This window comes from Papaver somniferum, chromosome 1, assembly GCF_003573695.1.
Source record: "Papaver somniferum cultivar HN1 chromosome 1, ASM357369v1, whole genome shotgun sequence".
NCBI classification, from domain to species: Eukaryota; Viridiplantae; Streptophyta; class Magnoliopsida; order Ranunculales; family Papaveraceae; genus Papaver; species Papaver somniferum.
In genome coordinates this window covers 111,656,088-111,669,571 of record NC_039358.1, presented here as the reverse complement: position 1 = coordinate 111,669,571, position 13,484 = coordinate 111,656,088, and the positions used below count along the sequence as shown (strand labels likewise).

Below are 13,484 nucleotides of genomic sequence, written 5' to 3'. Positions count from 1 at the left end.
TGTTTATTCCCCAAAAATACCTACAAACACAAAAAACACTGTAAATAAATACGAAATTGAGTGCCAACAATATATAGTATTGAGATCAATTTAGACACAAAAATGTGTCTATCAAATACCACCAAACTTATTATTTGCTAGTCCTCGAGCAAATCTAATATAAAAAAATAAAATGACTACACTTAGCACGTGCAGCAAGCCGTTAAACCGCTAGGTGGCCCTACCGGCGGAGTGTTGTCTCCGGAGGGTTTACCAGAGGTGTACCCACAAAACCTTTACTTCAGACCCTAGCTATCTACGCAGAACCTTGGAAGGCACTAAAGAATCTCCTTGGTTGGCATACTCTCATTGACTACAGGAGGAAGTACCCTGATGCGAAATTCCAATTGATGTACACGAGTTTTCACTCAAGCATACTAAAATTCATATAAGTGACAGAGCTCTACTCAGATAGTTTCTGTACATCATAACCGGAGTCAACCAATCACATGGAAAGATTAAGAAGATGGATGCAGAGAAAAACGTAGATGGTTTTGATGTAGACTAAGGTGAACCTATCCTAATGGACTGAGATACTGGTCTGATTAATATCAACACAGCTGGCATATACAAGGAACCAACAGGTGATAATCCTAACTCTAGGTCAACACAACTGGCATATACAAGGGCACCAGTGGTCGACTTTATTGAATTTATTCCGGTTGGTATGATGGTCTGGTCTCAATTTTTTTTTCATTTTTCATTTTTTTTTTTTAATTTTTTTAATTTTAATTTTTTGTATTTATTCCGGTTGGTCTGATGGTCTGGTCTCAATTATTTTTTTTTCATTTTTCATTCTTTTTTCTTTTTATTTTTTCATTTTTTTTTTCATTTTTTTTTGTATCTCAATCACTCTATTTCACCCAATCACTTATAAGAAAAGAAAAACAAAAACAGAAAGTGAAAGTGAAAAGGATTCAACGAGATATGGCGAAACTACCATGTTTCTTTTTAATTCTAACACCTGAGCTCTGTGCTTTTATGAATAGACTCTTTAGATGTTTCCATCTAATCAGATTGGTTCCTCAACTCCTACAACCAAGATGTTCCCATCCACTTAGATTGGTTAGTCCCAACCTTAATAAGCATAGATTTCTAGGCTCTGGAGTTTATTTATTGCAACTAAAAAGTTTCTCCGTACCCCCAAACTTAAATCTAACATTGTCCTCAATGTTCTAAAGATAAAATTAAAAACATGAACAAGGAGAAACTATTACCACTTGAAGCAAAAGAGATAAGGAAAGATATTACCGTGTCGCAAGAATATTGGGTTACCTCCCAAGAAGTTCTAAGTTTAAAGTCTTCAGCCAGACTAAGAAAGGATTAGTCACCTTATGGAATCATAGAGTAATAGCCGGAATAACTGCGGATCACCAAAACCAAATAGGGCTATCACAAGTAAAAGGAATCTGCAACATGCCAAGAAAATTAGCAAATAAAGCACACCCTTGTCTAGTTTCCTGTTTAAGACAACTACATCTAGCTGTGGTTCAGGTTCAGGTTCTATAACTGGGTCTAGATAAAATATTTTCATGGGCTGGAGTTCCTCAAAGGCAGGATCTTGAAGATCAGGTTGTAGAGTCTGAAAATACTCAACTAAGAACTTAGAAGCACATAACAATAACCTGAATAATTGGGGATCCTCTAAGTCAATCAGATTTGACTCACACTGTTGACCACAGTAGTGGTCATTCTTAAGCAAATTTGTCGACCCTAATTTTCTAAAGTAATTCGGTTTAGTCTCAAAACTTAATAACTGACACATCTGAAACTCATATGTTCCCACAATTGGAAGGAAAGTTTTTGGTGGGAAATCAAAGTCAATTTTGGTATCATAGCCTGGGTTAACCACATCAACCAGAGGATGGGTTTCTAACAACTGAGCTCTCTTACGGACACAAATAGGTTCAGGGAAAAGAGTATGAAGATAATCTTGTAAGATGGTTGAGGCACAAAGGTCAAGTCCTACACGAGGGAACTTTCTAAGAGTTAAAGGTAAAGCACAAGGAGAATGATAATCACCCCAAAACTTAGAGTTTTGGGTGTCTCTAGATAGACTAACTACAATTTCACTAATTTCTAGATTATCGGAATCCTGAAAATGGTAAATTGCTTCTTTTAGGTTATACTCAGGTGATGCATCCTCACTCATATGTAAAAGATCTACGAGTTCATCTTCTTCGTCTAAGACTATTGTTTCTAAATCGCTAGACTCTAAAATATTATTCTCAGAATAAACTCGTTCCTCTAAATCATTATCTGGCTTTGTAAACAGGAAATACTACATCGTCTAAAACGAGGGTATTTGTAGTCAAATCCTCGTCCTTTTGAATAGGTGAATAATTATTAAAATTATTTGGATTTGAACTAGAAATAATATTATCATTGTAAAGCTCAATTGGAGTAACCATTTCCTGATCACTATTCCTACATAAGTATGATTCTCCATCAACACTATCCTCATCATAATAACATGAAAGAGATCGAACCTCATCTAAAATAGTGTCTCCAATTCTATCCTCGTCATCTTGATTAGGTGAATAGTAACTATCCTCATTTTCAAGGGTAAAACTGGGAACACTATGTTGGAAATTCATATAATTTCGAGTAATTCTTTCGTTCGTCTCAGCTATCCGCTTGAGGTGGTCTTCTAAAGAAGGTTCACTCATTATTGTAGTTCTTTCGTATATAATTATACTATTCATCTCAGCTAACTTACGCGTCGACTCAGCTAACTTTCTGAGGGACTATTCTAAAGGAGGAATAGGAACAGAGGGATCATAAAAAAGACTACTTTTCAATAGTTTGATTGTATCCTCTAGAGACAAAGAACTAGTACTATAATCTTCTTGCTCGTAAGACTGATGCACGTGTGGATAGTAATTGGGCTCACCAGGGTATGACACATATCCTTCCAAAGGTTGGCGTTCCCAACCACTATTCACACTATGGTAAGAGTAATGTCCATATTGTTCAGTTGGATAATCATATTCATTGTGATGGCTATTATAATACCAGTTTGACATCCTAACTGCAAGGGAATTCTACACAAGCACACACAAGGCTGACTCGACCACAACAAACCTATTTTATCTAGCAAACAAAAAGCATGATGACTCCCTTAGATTGTTTCTAGACCAGCTTCTAATCCTTCGAAAGGGAATTCTTTACAATTTGATCAAACCCCTCTAGAATCAATCCGAGTTAAAGTAAGTTGAATTGAGGCGAGGGAAGCTTAGTGGAGCTTTGATACCCAAGGCCTCACCGGAATTACAAGGCGGCGCAGTCACGCATTCAACTCACAGAAACCATCATGAACTTCGAAGTATGCTTAAAAGAGTAACCAATATTTTTCGAATGACTTTCCTATTAAGCTTGTTACCTTATCGGTCTCATTCTAGTTAGTATTTTAAGCTTAGGTTCTCGTAGGTTACGTGTTCCTAAGGCGGGCAAGAAGGAAAAGATGATGAAATCCGAGTCCTTATCTTGATTTGGCCAGGCCTTGCCCTTTACTAGAAAGTTTAATCCGATTTCAGGTCCTCAACATATATGCATACAAAATCATTCAGTAAACCCGCTGACAGGGGATTCACGGGTGTTTAGAATTCTTACCTCCCGTTCCAGACGGGGGATGAACTGTTGAGGTCGACTCGGGCCACCGACTCCAATATCAGTGTACGAACCCGAGGGGCCGAGACAGTATCATAACTGTCGTCCTTCCCTGTGCAGTTTTTGTTTAAACCAACCCTTCCTTAGGGTTTTAAAAATAAAGTCCAATGTTCAATGTCCGAAAGAAAAGAAAAAAAAAGTGTCCAAAAATAAAATATTACGAAAAAAAACAACCTTAATTACAGTTTCTAAATAAAATAAAATAAAATAATATACAAAATCTTCTTCTTCACTCTTTTTGGATTCCTTCTTTGTTTCCTTCTTTAGCTGCGCTTTTCTTTTCAGCACTTTCTCTCTTTTTCTTTAACTCAGCTCCAAATCTGAAAGCAAACAAGAAATACCAAAACACATAAAAAAAAAAAAAAAAAACCTAAAAACAAATCTATACACAAGTCCGCGTCAGCGGCGCCAAAAACTGATCGAATTTTATATAGTGGTAAATAGAGTTGTCATTCACTCGGACTTGATGAATTGATTTTAAGAATTAATAAACTAAAAGAAAAGAAAAAATATACACAAAATATTGTCACATGATGAAGAGTGTTACTGGGACTAGGATTTCGTCGAATTCATAACATAGGGTTCAATTTATTTATTCTCAACAATTAAAGCCCAATGAATAAAATTAACATGGACTCTGATTTTTCCAAGGTAGATTCTCAAAAGATTAGTAGTAAATCCTAAGCATGATGTATCAAAACATTTAAGCTAAGCATACCTCATCAAAGTAAATGACAACCAATTAATTCAAATCATATTTCAATTAAAATTAATGCAAAAGTCTTAAAAAGAATTAAATAATTTTACCCATGTATAAAATTCGTCTTCCTCCGTCGTCCCAGTGTTGGGGTTTAGCTCATCACGTCGAAAACACACTTAAAATATTTATTCATGGCTCAAAAAGTGTTTACAAGATGATGAAATGTAATGGGAAGAATAAAACAATGATTTTGCTCTCCCAAAACTCCCCTCTCTCGATCCTTCTGTTTGGTCCTACTAGCACGCTATTTATACACAATAACCCATTACTCAAACATCTTTTCAAAATCTTCTTCCATAACTCCATCAAATCTTCTCTATGATGAAAGATATCTCATGAATAATTTCTTTCCCCGTTATCACAAATCTTCTTTATTTGCTAGAATAAAATCCTAGGGATATTATCTTTTTTTATTTTTTAAATAAAACCCCAGATTTTCTTTCTCCTTTTCAATAAAAACCAACTCATAAATATATTATCTCTTTTACCTTCAAGATATGGAAATTTTATGTATAATAGGCAAGAAGATATCTTTGCCTCGAATCTTTAAAATATCCCATAAATTCTGTGAATTTGTTTCAAAATGAAGAAGGAGAGGGTGCCTCTATCCATTTGCTGTGTGCCTTTAACAAGATTGGTGCTCTTATCTGAAATGAGGATGCCTTTAACACTTTTAAGCCAATTCTTCCAAAAATGTTTATTCCCCAAAAATACCTACAAACATAAAAAACATTGTAAGTAAATACGAAATCGAGTGCCAATAATATATAGTATTGAGATCAATTTAGACACAAAAATGTGTCTATCAATACTCATTCATATTAAATGAGAACACTCACTTCGTAGCCCTTGCTATAAGGGGCACCCTTCTGGCATCTCTAATTTAAAACACTGGTGCATACATCACTCACCTTTATTTCCTTTGTGCCAAATTCCCAAAAATGAATTCGAAATAATATTTTCTAATCCCTTGCACAAGTACACAGAGATTCACTTCACTCATCAATTCCTTCGCGCTCTTCTCACTTCTCACACAACACTTCGACGTCTCCACTCTCATCAGTCTTTTCTCCCGACTATGGGTCCTTCAAAGAACAGCCGTACAATCTCACAAGAAGCATTCGAAGGATTAGTAAAAGAGAACATGGAAGATCTAGGGATGGATCCAGATGAGGCTTTACAAGACGCCATTGAAACCCTAACTTTACAAGGAGTCGACCTCTCTGGTATTGTTACTTGTGTTCCTGGTAGTATCAATGATAATCCTGTTATTCAATGCTTGGATAGATTAAGAGATATTGATTTGAAATGAAGTATCAAGAAGATGATGATTTTTCCAAAGCTGGGTACGATGATATGAGAGAAATTTTGGTCAAATTGAAAGATGTGTTCTACTGAAGGATCTGGGAATGCGACTATTGCTGTTAAGAATGGTGGATTAGATCTGGTTGTTCTAATCTGTTCTAAGATTCAAATTCGGCATGAACACTCTCTTGTTTCTGCTTTGAATGCGTTGGCTTCTTTAATCTACGGTATGAATTTTTGTTTATACATTAACATTAGTCGTGTTACTCATACCACATTCAGCTCTTGTTTGTGCAGTGTTAATTGAGGTGCAATTGGGTTTCTCTATTATTATTTAGTGTACGGCAGGGTTGGTTTTACTTAATTATATATCTTTTGCATTATGCAGATCCTTCATGTACAGAAATATTTCGAAGAAATGATGGAGTGAAGATTGTGATGAATATCATGAATGATGGTGGTCAAAAAATTAGCATCCTGAATAGTGCTTTCTCAGTTGTTGCTGCTGCTTCAACTGGTAATGAAGTAGTGAAGGAGTCATTCATGGAGTTGAAAATTGATGAGTTTCTCGTGAAAATCTTGAGTGAAAGCTCTAAGTATAGCATCCCAAGTGCGTATGATGCCATACGGATACTATTAACACCTGATGATGGCCGAGTAGTGGCTTCTCAAGTAAGTGTAGAACTTATGCACTAAGATAAGTTTCTGTATTACTTCCTCTTTGTTATGTTGTTTAGTTCAGTGAATCCATCACTTGTATGAGCCATCTATTTATCTTTAAGTGTTTGGATTAGAAGGCTTTATCAATACTTTCAAACCATATAGTGCAAGACTGTAGCAGCAAGGAAAAATTGACATTAGGTTAAACACGAAAGTAGCTCGGGATTTGAAAAAAAAAACTTAACATGATCAAAGAATGTGTAGACGAATTACTATGTCGGTTTCACTCTTCAAATAACATAAGCGAAAGTTAGTTTGTTGGACCTTGTAGGACTTGCAATTTGGTGTACCAAAAATGTGGGAAATATTTGTTGTTGAAGTTGTGTTTTAAAGTTACTTTGTCATAATGTGAATGTATGCAAACTCCAGGTTTATGGATATGCTCGCAAGTTTGCTGAGGTTGGAATTGCTGGAGTGCTTGTGGATTCACTTCATGAGGGATTTAGCTCTCCAAACTTGTTTTCAGCTTGCATCGCTTTGAAGGCTGTTGCTGTCAATGTAAGTTTATGCAGACAATAGTCTTTCAGCTATTCTAGAAGACTTCCTATTTAAAAACTATTTGCTTGGAAATACAGTTCACACCTAACCAAAATTGTAACTGCTTCTTGACTTATAGAAGCCGTCGTTTCAGTTTTTCTCTTGACAGCTTCATGTTTGTAAGTTGTAGCTTTGTCTTCTTCAACTAAATTGGGTGTATGTTTATATTTCGTTGCCTCTTACGATGCTTGCTTTTGTGTAGGATGAAATATGCAGATCAATTGCAGACAACGGAGGCATCAATGCGACCTTTCAGTGTATTGAAGATAGCGGTGAACAAAACAACAAAGCTGTGGCCAAAGCTTGCTGCTCATTAATGTCTAAGGTTTGAAGCTAGAGCCATCCTTCTCTCTTAAAAGTCTCAAGACTTGAGCAATTTGCAGATTATAAAATAATTCATGAAAGCAAGGTTATCAGTTTTATGAATTTCCCTTTTAAGATGCTCTTTCTTGTTGGTATATATGTAGGCTGGAGCATGTAGACTGATTTTTTCTAAATTCCTCTGTATTTGGTTAGTTGGCAGGCAGTGATGCAAACAAGAGTGCAATTGTCCATATGGGGGGAATGGATAAACTAATCAAACTGTCATCTCGATTTTCTGATGATCCCTTAGTTCTGCAAGAGGTATTAAAAGGTCCCGAAGTTTGTTAATATACAAAGACGCCGTTGATGCTCAGTCAGAAATTGAATAATATCGACTTTAATTAGTTTTCAAGCTTCAAGCTGATATTCCTTAGTTTCAAGCTGATATTCAATTATAGTCAATTTCTGATTGAGCATCAACGGCATTCTTGTTTTCAATATTATAGAAATTGAATATCAAGCTGAATTTTCAATTTCTGAGGTATTAAAAGTTCCTAAGTTCGTTAATATGCAAAGCTTGGTATCAAATGCTACATTCTTGTTTGGATATCTTTTTATGTTGCATCAAATGTTATAACATTATAATTTATAATACAGGTTATGTCCATTATATGTGTGTTATGCTTGAGGTCCCCAGAGAATGCTGCGCGTGCAATTGAGGCTGGAGTTGGAGATTTTGCAATCCAATCCATGCAGAAGTTTCCTGCTGCACAGCAGATGCAAAAGCAATCATGTCTCATGATCCGAAATCTTGTTGCTAGGAACCCAGAAAACAGGCAAGCATTGCAACTTCGCTAAAAGGATTGCACTACTGAAAACTAAAAAAAAATCCTATTGAGCATCACAACCTCACTTTGAGTAATTTGTATACTAATTTACATTAGTAAATTTGCAGAACGATTTTGCTTGCCAATGGGATTGAGAAGATCATAAGAAAGGCTAAAGAAAACCATGTGAGCTGTAAGGCTGCTGCTACTGATGCATTGAGAGATCTGGGACTAGATAATTACAATTCATAGACTTTGATTCTTGTTTTCGTTTCTGTAATTTACCCTATTTTCCTTCCATTTTCATGGTGAGCCAATATGTGTGTCATGTGTTGTGGTTTTTGTTCTATCAAGTTTTCAAGCATGGCATGTTGTGCCAACTGTACCAGTTATCTTAAGAAAATGTCCAAGATTCACATCCCTCCAGTTTTGTTCAAGGAAATGTCCTGTAAGGCTGTAACTATTATGCAGTTAGTTGAGATTAAAATTGTGCAAATAAATGTGTATCTTGGCGCTCTGACCAAATCGGCATATCCGCCAGCTAGCTTAAAAGAAGAAAAAAATAGAAAACATAGCTAGGTTTTAACACTTCTCTTTCATCTCATTTTCAAGGACTTCTGCCACCTTTCGTCTGCTCTCAGATTTCATCTCAAGGTATATGCCAAGCATTGAAGTGAAGGTGTGTATTAGAGAGACGGTGAGAGGGGTACAAGGCAATTGACATTTCTTGTTATCCCTACAGCAATTGAAAAGATAAAAGTGTTTGCTTCTATAAAATAAAACTCGTTCAGCTTTATAGTCATCCCATTCAGCAATGAGATGCTGGTCAAAACAAAAACAACTAACTCCCTCAAAAGATAATGTTCAGAACAAAATTTGGTTCAACATAGTGTTGTGATGTTTTTCGCTTGTTCAAGAGACCTGGTACCTCTGCAGCCCCTCAGCACCCCTTGGCAGGAACCTGAAAGAAAAAGGGACCTGGTACCTCTGCAGCCCCTCAGCACCCCTTGGTAGGAACCTGAAAGAAAAAGTGCCTGGTCAGGAGGTTACAATTATGGTTAATATATATACAATGCATAATAGTACAAGGGAAAACTTCATAAAGAAATTTATTTTGGATACCTGCAATGCAAGAAACATATTAGCTGACATCCGTAACAAAAAAGGAAAAAAAAAACAGTTGACTTGGTATATAACTAATCAGAGCGTCAATGCCTCAGGTGCAGTGTCTCCCAAAGAGATAACAACTAAGGTGTCAAAAATGTCTGACTGTCAACTGTGAATAGAAGCAAGAAGATGGGAAGGGAGAAACTGACGTAAACTATCAGTACCTGGATGTGGGTACACACTATCCAAACATTTTGGAGAAAGCTTTTTTCTCCTGATCGCGTCTATCAGCAATCTGTAATCCATATTTCTGTGTTTCAAAACAAAGCTAAAAAAAATGTGAGCAGATAAGTTGTCATAATGGGTGCATTTATTTACCCTCTTTTTCGCAACAGCAAGCTCCTTCTTTATTGCACCTGAAAAGACACAGATTATTCAGAGAGACCAACTAATCTTTTGCATCGCCATTAAATGCAGGGTTACTTGAAAACTTTTTTTAAAAGTTATAGAAACCAACCATCATTTGGCTCCAACTCTAATGCCTTCTTAAAGCTGTCAACTGCGGCATCAATAGCATTCAGAGCCATATTTGCCTGGTGATGAACAGAACCACTATTAAGAGAAAGTCGACAGACCATGTATTCAACCAGCCAAATTGAGACACATCAGAATTTATTTGGATCAACATTAAATGGTTCACTATCATGTCATGGTATCTGGATTACCACTTAACCGTTAGTTGTAACAATATTGTACAAATCCAACTCTAACAAATTGAGAAGATACCATCATATGTGAATCAACTTTGACATTCAATAATATCATAGTGGCAAATTCTTGATACTATAAATAGTATGATGAGTAGGAAACAACTGAAGTAAAAATTCAGCACTAATTCACCCACAGAAACCACAATTGTCCAGTATAATCATCGCAAGTGACACTACATACCTGGCCTTGCCGAAATAGAGCTTTTACATTTGGTTCTCCATCTCGCAAAGCAAAATCAGTGTCCAACAATGCCCCTTCCAGATCCCCTAATTTCAGCTTGCAAGCCTAACATGGGTAAACCACACATGGAAATGCAGGTAAAAGGAGATTAAGAGTGGAGCTCAATGGATAGACCTAGTAAACTAGGCCTAAACTACAAAGGAATTCCCACAAATAAGTTGAGCACTGTAAGAGCAGAAAGCGACAAAGACAATGTGCAATTGCAAATCAATATGTGAAGAAAAAAACAAATGGAAGAACAAGGAAATGCCAATCGATCACAGTCAGCAAAGTGCAAAAATGCTGAAAATTTCAAATGGATCAATAAAAATAAAAGCCACTCAAGATAATTAGTTCAGCACTCGAGTTACATACCCCTAGGTTCTGTGACACCATTGTCTTTAATGACCTAAATTATGCAACATTGCAATTTATGTAGTATGCAAAAATGGAGGTGTTCACACAAAGAAAGTCCCACTGAATTAGATAACTTTCTTTACAATTATAATAATTGAGCAATGCTGTTAACATATATAATGGAGGGTTTAATAAATTAACATATATAATGGAGGGTTTAATAAATTAATCCAATGATGGTGGGAAACTTACAGAACTATTTGTGAAAATCTGTGACTTTGCCTTCCTTAGATATGCACTCTTCTCTACACAACAGAAGATAATGAAAGAAGAGTTTTAATACTAAAGGTTGCCAAAAAAAATATGAAAATGAAGCTGAATGCTGACCTTCATCAATATCTTCTTTATCCCAGCAGATGTCCAAATAGCGCAAGCCTTTTCGATATTTTTTAAGAGCCATCTTGTAGTCTTGCTTCTGTATCCAGGAACAATCATGCAACAACACATATATTAGACCATAGAAGCTGCTTGTAGGTAGCATTGATCGAAACAAATGACAAATAACATGCTACATATCATCTGAACAAACACATGGATAACAGAGATGGATAGCTTCAGATAATTTACCTTGTAGTGCTCATTTCCAAATGACTTAGCAGAATCTACAGCACTTATCCACCATGAAATCTCATTTGGCTTCTCATCAAGATCAATGGGCCAATCCGGATAAGTATCACCATCATTGAAAAAGTTAAGACTTCCATCATCCGCCCCTTCCGGAATTTCTCCACAATCCTCAATTATACAGTCAAGTGTAGGAGAATCACTATCAGCAGTATAAACATGCTCAATGGAACGAACAACTCCCATACCTTTAACTACCTTCCCAAATACAACATGTTTATCATCGAGATGAGGAGCTCGAGTAGTAGTTATAAAGAACTGAGACCCATTTGTGTTAGGTCCGGAATTAGCCATGGACAAAATTCCTTTTCTTTCATGTTTCATTTCAAAATTTTCATCATCAAACTTCAAACCGTAGATAGATTCACCCCCTGTACCATTTCTAGCAGATATATCTCCTCCTTGGACCATAAAACCTTTAACAACACGATGAAAGCAATTACCCTGAAAAAAATATGCAACATGATATTATTACTTAACAGAACTTGTGGGTAACAGGGCACTCCTTAAGAAGGACTTTCAAAGGTAAATGAACTCAAAGAAATTGAATAATCAGTTTATGAGTTAAAGAAAAGGTGGCGGTCTGAATTGGAAAAACAAGGAAGGGCATACAAACTGACTTTAAGTAACATCTTCAGAGTTTGCACATTAGCTTCAGACGGCTCTTCCAAACTAAGTACATATTACAACAATCCTAGTAACTAAGAATATATTCACCTAAATTTTTGAACTACATAAATTGAAATCTCTTAACTAGTTGAACTCCCATTACAACAGTAGTGATAAATGCACAAGAGTACAAGACTAAGGTACCACAAGAAAAATAAAATAAATACCAACTCCCAAAATGCACAAGAGTACAAGACTAAGGTACCAAAGAAAAAAGAAAAAAATACTTGTTGAAACAAGAATTGGACACCGATTAGCTCCACATAAGCAACCCGTAATTTTCTTAGCGTTTAGGGCTTACCAGCACTTTACTTAAATCTCCCACACAACAACATTGTTGATGAAAAATTGTCATAATACTGAGAAAAATTATACATCTTTATTATAATCAAAGTACACCTATCGAAATTTCTTACACTTTGTTTACACTTCCATCAACGCCTTTACAGAGATGATTTAACGGCCGATTTTATCACAGAAAGATTTCTTTTGCACATGCAAATCAAGACCAAACCGTGCATTATCATGACGTACTCCTAAATCCAACCGTACAGAACAAATCCTTCAACCAGAAACCTTTCAGAGAAGCTACTAAAAAAATACAGTTAACATTAGGTTTAGGGTTTATAGAGAAAAATAATTACCTTAAAATGGAGAGGAACACCAGTATTAGGTCCAATTCCTTTCTCACCAGTACAAAGAGCTCTAAAATTTTCAGCAGTTTTAGGAACAATGTCACTGTACAGCTCCACCACTATCCTTCCTTCAACTTCACCTCCTATACTAACATCCATAAAACATCTTGGATTCACCATTTTTGTCTCTTCAACCTGCAACTCCCGAACTCAAAACCCTAGAAATTTCCGCGCCTTTTTGTTTTCCTCTTCTGCTCTTTCACCTTTATTGTACCTACATTCCATTCAAAATCGCGCTCCATTTATGAACATTGAATGTGCTTTGTTGCTAAAATGCGCAGAGAGGTACAATGTTTAAAAGAGGTTTGTTTTTACTTTATAGACGGGTAGATTAAGGTTAAAGAGGACCCATATTTGGTTTGGTGAACGGTTGAGTTGTTAACATCTGTCCTTCCGGACATTTATTTACTGTGTGTCAGACACTGAGGTACAACTACGCATTACGCACTACGCGCATGCTTAACCTAAGCAGTAATCACCTCAATGCTTTGCCAAACAGTGGTGCTCACGTCTGTTTGTTCCCATGGGTAGTTTAGGTATATTATCCTTTTTTTTCCCAGATACTTATCATTAGGGCGCGTTTGATAGAACAACACTCGTTAACGATTTAACTTTAACAGTTAACACACACCATTCTTGACCTAGTGAAGAATCCTGGACAGTCCGTTAAACAAGTCCTGTGACTTTCGAATTGGTTGTCGCATCCGCGTTTAGAATAAATTTTACAGTATAATCAAGGTTTTTCGGGAAAAACTAACGGGGATAACTATTATGGGCCAAATCTGGGTGTGAACACATAAATCACGAAGTCATCCACGTGTT

At 36.2% G+C, this 13,484-nt stretch overlaps 1 protein-coding gene and 1 pseudogene across 1 annotated transcript; one reads left to right on the top strand and one right to left on the bottom strand.

Moving 5' to 3' along the window:
* The first annotated feature begins 5,427 nt into the window (after positions 1 to 5,427).
* On the top strand, positions 5,428 to 8,620 carry LOC113331960 (annotated as a pseudogene).
* Positions 8,621 to 8,782: 162 nt separating this feature from the next.
* LOC113296578 (peptidyl-prolyl cis-trans isomerase CYP40-like) lies at positions 8,783 to 12,943 on the bottom strand. The gene is made up of 9 exons (XM_026544884.1): positions 12,612 to 12,943; positions 11,242 to 11,742; positions 11,002 to 11,089; positions 10,867 to 10,919; positions 10,219 to 10,323; positions 9,785 to 9,860; positions 9,646 to 9,683; positions 9,492 to 9,562; positions 8,783 to 9,178 (listed from the first exon to the last, which is right to left on the bottom strand). Exons 1-8 carry the CDS (start codon positions 12,780 to 12,782, stop codon positions 9,509 to 9,511), a joined length of 1,086 nt encoding a protein of 361 aa, XP_026400669.1. The 5' UTR covers positions 12,783 to 12,943; the 3' UTR covers positions 8,783 to 9,178; positions 9,492 to 9,508.
* Between the last annotated feature and the right edge of the window lie 541 nt (positions 12,944 to 13,484).

Bases quoted from the DNA above. Each gene is read 5' to 3' on its own strand.
- LOC113296578 (XM_026544884.1), bottom strand. From the start codon at position 12,782: ATGGTGAATCCAAGATGTTTTATGGATGTTAGTATAGGAGGTGAAGTT. The intron at 10,920-11,001 runs GTCAGCATTCAG...TCTGTTGTGTAG, and splicing joins TAAAGAAGATATTGATGAAG to AGAAGAGTGCATATCTAAGG. The intron at 9,684-9,784 runs GTTGGTTTCTAT...GTGTCTTTTCAG, and splicing joins AGAGTTGGAGCCAAATGATG to GTGCAATAAAGAAGGAGCTT.